Here is a 6,441-nt window from a genome sequence, read left to right as displayed (position 1 = left end):
ATGATGGGAAGTGCCATTTCCATTAGGCAGAAGAGCAACCCACAGAAGATGGACTCCCAGGGAGCTGGACTCACTTTATCCATAGGTGATATTTACACCAAAAGGAATATGTTTACTTCAAAATACAGAAAAACAAAGACACAAGATGAAGCAGGAAATGTACTATCAGGACTGTGCAAAACCAGAAGCATCCCCATTGTTCACCTCAGCACCTTCACCCATTCCCAAGACTATTTCTCTTGACCTGGCACCTTCCCCTGAAAAGGAATTTCTTTCAAGGGGATCCTGCTTCTTCCTTCCAGTATTCCACCAAGAATAAAAACCTAAAGACCCCTCCTACACATGATCTCAAGCTCCAGTCTCACTTGCCTTCTGCTCTGCTCAGAGAAGCCTGTCTCTCTTGCTTGGGATTTGGGACATCACATCTCTTTTTTACCTCCAGCTAGATCTGGAGCTGTCTTTCCCTGTGATGCTCACACCAACATCAAATATGGTGCCACACTTTTAGAAACTAGCAGCAATGAGTTGACCGAGTGAAAGGTACCTCTAAACTTGGACACACCCTCAGATTTAGAGGGTCTCTTCCAGGGAATATTCAGGCTCACAGAACAAAGCCAGGTTTTGTGTACAATACCCATTTGCTATAAAACTACACTGGCTGATGACACTTCTTTCATATCAGGTATCCACTTGAGACCAATTACTAACTTTCCTTTCCCCCCCCCCCTCATTCTCCACTGGGCTGTTCTCAGGCTATATAGGTTATGGGTTTCAGGGTCATCTGTCCTTCCCCATGCAGGCACGGTATTCCCAGTTTCCTTTCAATATAAATTCATCATAGTTTCAAGGAAATACCTCAACCAGTTCTCATAAGAGTTCTTGGGTGCTGATCCTCTCTTCCTATGGATTTAAAGGCATTTGCCCAGATCAGACATCATTCAAATTACCCACAGGCAATACACAGCCAGATATAGCTCAGTCTCCCCAGAGACAGGCTCATCACCGATCTACTCCAAGGATTTCTGCACCCATCTCTGCTTGCAAATGGGAGCTGTCACGGGTCAGGTACATATGCCAAAGAAGCTGTTTCCCCAGCAGTCACAGTTTAAGCTATAAATGAAATGAGCCATGCTACTGCTTGGACTGGAAGGAAAGCACCAAGAATTCCTGCTCAGAAAAAGCTAAGGATACAGCTTGCAAAGATCAGATACCATAGGAAGCAAGAGTTTCTAAAACCTAGGGGAAAAAAAAAAAAAAAAGGGTAGTGCAGAAAGACACTAGAATGGTTAACTCCTACAAAGCACAGCTGCACATGCAGCCTTATAACACAACAGTACTGCAACCAGGATCCAAAACAATTACAGCCTCAGTACCAGCTTTGGCTAATCTTCCCAAGATAAAGTGTTTTCAAAAGCAGTGTTCCTTCGGTGAAAACAGCTAAGACTTCCATCACTTACTCAAAACTAGAGGCTAGGTTAAGGGACAAGGAGGCATGTTTTGTCTCTGTGATCAGGACCCTCTATTCCTTCTCATCCCATTCTTTGGACAGGATAGATTAGGTGACAAATAAAAGCAAACCCTCCCTCCGAGACAGTAGAAGATCAAAGAAAACCACACATCACAGCAATTATTAATTAAGTTTTTATGTTTACAGTAATCACTTAACAGGGATACCAAGGGGTTTTAATCAGAATTCTGATCGTGGAGTGACTTCATTGGGAAAGCTGCAGAAAGATCAGAACAGTTGCTCTAAAATAATAATTCCAAAGAAGAAAAAGTTGAGATCATACTGTGCTTTAAAAGTAAAGTTACATGGTTTAATTTGCATAGCACAAGCATACATAAGTAGCTGAGTTACAGGCGTTGATAAAGCCCATCTCTATTTGTGTTATTGCCGTTTTCTTTTAAATCTGAGCAACTGGTTGCTGGTTTCTGCTGGAATCAAGGTAGGTTTACTGGCACTTACTGTCCAGTAGTTCAATTTGGTTTCGCCAAGGAACATTCAGTACTACGAAGTTGCAAATGGTGTGCTAAGGAGAGAAAGAAAGAAGTAGTTACCAGATTAAGAGCATAAAACAGTGTCATTTACCCTTGTTCTGCATTTCTGTGGCTCTCTAGATTTGCCCTGTCCAGACAAGTACTTTGAAGCAGCACTCTTGTTAGTACCTGCTCAGGATGAGAGTCATGTCTCTCAAATAAGCCCTAACAAGTAAAGCTGAGCAGTCAGCACTGCTAAGAATCAGGTTACCTCCTTTATCCATTCAGAGGAAAGCTTTCACCACGGGTAATACTCAAACATAAGATTCCAGGCACAGCTAAGCACACCTGGACAGCTAATCCATACGTACCTATGTCAAATCATTGCAGCTGCCATAGTGGTACACATCAGATTCTAGCAAGGTGCTTTGTGGATCATTTGTGTGCAGCTACACTTCTCATACACACACAGGTAACAAAGGGTACATACACATACAGCCTGTGACTGCCATTAACAGAAGAAATAAAATGCTATGGAAGAACTAGACACAGATCAGATAAAGGCAGACATATTTGGTGCTCCCATCCAAAAAGCTCAGTTACTCCTTACAGAGCATTGCTATTGGACAAAATGCTGGTGTAACACCTTGGCGGGCACAGAGAACAGGAATAATCTGCCTCTTTTGGGCAGGGCTTTGCCCAAACCTCTATTCACAGCAGTACAGGTCCTACAGGAAAGCATGCCAAGTCAAGCATGTTTACATCACCATGGGAAAGAAGAGCTGAGATATGGGGATTGAGAGCCAGGAGACCTGTAGGCTTGGCAGAGTTTCCTCCACATATCCTTCTGATCCAGACCACAAGCACTTGCTAATAGAACTGAGACAAATGCAGTGCTCCAGCCTCAGTGCCCCACTTATGAAACTGGCAAAAGGCCCTGTCTTCTCTGACATCACCTGGCAAGACAAGTTCTGCAAGAGGAGTACCCTGTTAAGTGTACAGGCATAAGGTCTCTGTTCTTGGCTGGGGCAGACAGAGGACACTGCCTATAGCCATCTGTACTAAGTCAGCCAGTGGGATGAGGCTGGAAATCAGGGAGTCAGTAAGCTGTGTACCCTAGAGCTTACCTTAGCCATCTGCGGCTCGTCACGGAAAGCACAGCGCTGGAGATCAGCTGCTGGCTTTGTGCAAGTTGTCCGGGCAATCTCAACTTTCATTATGTACTTGACTCCAGCCACAATCTGTAACAAGACAAATCAGAGGCAACTTTATTCGCAGCAGAGAGAGAAGGGCTCTCTGATGAGACAAGCCTAGCAAAGAGGCAGGCAGTGTTCCTATTACATGATGGAAAACAGATTCCGAGAGTAAAGAAGGGAGTGTATGAGGCAACCTCCACGAAAGTGGCACTTGGCACCCTCTCAGAAACAGAAAACAAAATCCAAGTAAACACGTCTCACATAGCAGCTTCCTTAACAATAAACAGACCCGTGTTAACTCATCAGCAACACAGGGAGGCCACTGGCTTCTTCGATAATACACAGCACTCAAGGTCATTCAGAGGAACCAAGCTATATAAAAAAGGGCTTTTATTCACCTTTCGTGGGGAAAAAAAATCGAACAACTTGCAGACGCCTTCGGGCACGGGGCCTGCCCTGTCTCCAAAGGAATCCCACAGGCACCATTCCTAGGTGCCCTCCGGACGGTGCCAGCCCTTCCCCCCGCCGCTCACCTGCCTCTTGGCGCTGATGACCCGCACCACCCGGCTGGAGTACATGTCGTTGCTGGCCCTGTTGTACGCCGTCATGGCGAACTGCAAGGCCCGCTGCAGCCCCTCGTCGTTCTCAGGGTTGTCAATGACCTCTGGGGCCCCCACGAGCCCTGGGCGGTATTCGCCGGCCCGCACAACGCCGGCGGAGAACAGGGCCACGACCAACAAGGCCAGACACCCAGTCGCCCCCGCCATGGCTACGCGCTCTGCCGGCCTCTTACGGCCACCGACGTTTTAAAGCCGCCGGGGAGGGGCGGGCCGAGCCGGGGCGGTCTATTTTGGGCCGGGCCTCGGCCCCCTCCTCCCTAGTCCGGAGCCTCCGGCGCCGGGGGCGCTGCTCGAGGACCTCCCCGGGAGGGGGAGGGGGAGGGGGAGGGGGAGGGGGATGAGGATGAGGATGAGGATGAGGATGAGGATGAGGGGGCAGAGGATGAGGGGGCAGAGGCGGAGGCGGAAGAGGCGGAGGCGGAAGAGGGGGAGCGGGGGGAAGAAGGGTGGTTTCCCGCACGGGCATCGGAAGTTGGAGACTTTTTCCAGGATCTGCCTCCTCCTGGGTTATTCTTGCACTTATTTCCCTCTACTGTGGAGGGAAAATAAAAAACATAGGGCATTTTAAGCTGCTGGTGTGGCTCCCAGCACAAAACACCGTGTGTCATTTCCTGCCTCTGCCTCCGCAGCACTGGTTTTGCCTCATCTACACTCCGGGGCCGTCAGAGGAGAGGCGGCTTCCCAAATGGGTCGTTTCGCCTCCTGTCGGCTCTCATGAACACCAGCCAATCTCCCCCATCCCGTCAGGAACCCAACGTTTGGAAAGATGAGGCCTCATATAGAACGAGGGAGATAGCTCCGGTGAGATTCAAGGCCTCAAGGAGTTGTTAGGCTGAGAGAGGGTGAGGTTTTGCACATGAATATTCGCAGCATGCCTTGTAATGGAAGGGGCTGGTGTGCTGACTGGAAAGGCTGCCTGCATGCCAGCAATACCCAGCAGGGCCGCAGTATCCAACATGAGCGACCCTTGGAAAAATCCCTGCAGTTGCCAACAAGCTGTGTGACTAATTCAGTGGGGACAGGGCATTGGGGTCGTTTTTATAGCTAGAGAAAGAATCACAGACTGGCTTGGGTTGAAAGGGACCTCAAAGATCATCTCGTTCCAACCCCCCTGCCTTGGACAGGGACACCTTCCACTAGACCAGGCTTCTCAAAGCTGCTCAAAGTGCCAGAGAGGGAACCAGGACATGTACTGGAAAGTGAGCCAGAGCTGCTAGCAGCTACAGCAGTCTGTCTCCATTTATCTTTTTCTTAATGGACCTTGGACCTAGACTGGAGCAGTTTAAAACTCAAGGTTAGAGCTTGCCTAGTGTCTTTAGAGGCGAAGGCTCTCTTTTGCACTGTCAGTGACTGCTGCCAGCAGGAACAGCCCGCTCTGATCTAAATCAGTCACCTGCCAGGTCTCTTTGCACTGCCTTCTGCTGGCCCTGCGAGCTCAGGCCTCCACTGCTGGGAGCAGTGCCCCGGCTCCTAGCCTCTAGAGGTGCTCACCAGCCCCACACAGCTCATGGAGGAATCTGTGCCTCACACAATCACACAAGGGAAGCACCGTGAGAGGGAAAAACAGTGCCCTGGGGATTCAGAGAGTTTTGACTTTACAGGCAAACAAGCAAGCAAAGCCTTAGCTCTGCTTGGATCAGCTTACTGGAGTTAAGTGTGGTTTAAACTCACAGTGGCAGGCAGCAAGTCAGCTCTCAGTACAGTCCTAGTGATCGCATAGTAATTTCTGCAAGGGGACATTGTACAAGGTACAGGATGACACAGTTGTGTTCTCCCTCACCTGCTTCAATGCCACAGCATGCCTCTTCAGCCAGCCCTGTTCTGTCTCAGAAACCCAGGGCTTCAGTTTCTTCTCACATGCCAGTCTGTCACTGGTCCAATGAATAACTGATGACATAAAGGCACTCCAGCTGAAAAAACTGAGGAAGGAGAGGAGACTTCTTCAGTAATGTGAGGGGTGGTGACATCTTTTGGGAGGAAATGGTTCATCCTCCTCCTTAGGCAGATAATTATTCACACAGGATGGAAAAGGCTCAGCAAAGAGAGGGATCATCCTCTCCGAAACAGGGACCACCTGCAGACCCCAAACAGAAACAAGCTGCATTTGTTGACTACTGCCAGTCCAAACCCCACAAAATCAGGACTTGAAACAAAGCAATTATGAGAAAAAAAGGCTTGGCAAAAAAATTATGTTCTACAGTTGATGAATGAAAGGCACCTGGTTCATGAAATAAAACCGCAATTTGTCTTTTTGTTTTTGAAAGGTGCAACTATCTTACTCTATCAGAGGTGCTTTTTTTAAAATATTAAGCAGAAATTCCTGAATAACCAGATGACCAAAGAATACAGTAATTGAGGAATTTACCAAACAGCAAGAGACTCATGATAACATTGCAGAAGTTTGTAATACTGTGTGCTATCACTATAACCGTTTTAGTGTCTCCTTACGTGGTTGGTTCAAGCATTTGTGCAACATCCAGTATATTTGTATCTACCTTTTTGTCTATGTTTCAGCTTCACACAGAACTGATGAGCTTTTTATGTTATCAGGCATACTCATTCTCCAGATAACTGCTACATTCATTGTCCTTGCTTTTGACATCCCTCATCTCTCTTTTACCATCCGAAGGACCAAGTATATATGTCTC

General features: G+C 47.8%; 1 protein-coding gene and 1 long non-coding RNA gene across 3 annotated transcripts in view; both read right to left on the bottom strand.

The window, feature by feature from the left end:
- Positions 1-1,629: 1,629 nt before the first annotated feature.
- Positions 1,630-4,209, bottom strand: LOC116784429 (cystatin-like). The gene is made up of 3 exons (XM_032683038.1): positions 3,707-4,209; positions 3,105-3,218; positions 1,630-2,030 (listed from the first exon to the last, which is right to left on the bottom strand). The coding sequence occupies exons 1-3, from the start codon at positions 3,938-3,940 to the stop codon at positions 1,953-1,955; spliced, it is 426 nt and encodes a 141-aa protein (XP_032538929.1). The 5' UTR covers positions 3,941-4,209; the 3' UTR covers positions 1,630-1,952.
- The window catches only part of LOC116784430, a 27,243-nt gene continuing 25,009 nt past the window's right edge, over positions 4,208-6,441 (bottom strand). For both annotated transcript variants that reach the window (XR_004356071.1, XR_004356072.1), the window contains one exon: positions 4,208-5,712. This is a non-coding gene — a long non-coding RNA (uncharacterized LOC116784430). The remainder of the gene's footprint in view (positions 5,713-6,441) is intronic.

Source organism: Chiroxiphia lanceolata, chromosome 3, assembly GCF_009829145.1.
Source record: "Chiroxiphia lanceolata isolate bChiLan1 chromosome 3, bChiLan1.pri, whole genome shotgun sequence".
NCBI lineage: Eukaryota > Metazoa > Chordata > Aves > Passeriformes > Pipridae > Chiroxiphia > Chiroxiphia lanceolata.
Note: the sequence above shows the minus strand (reverse complement) of the source record. Positions and strands in the feature narration are given on the sequence as shown.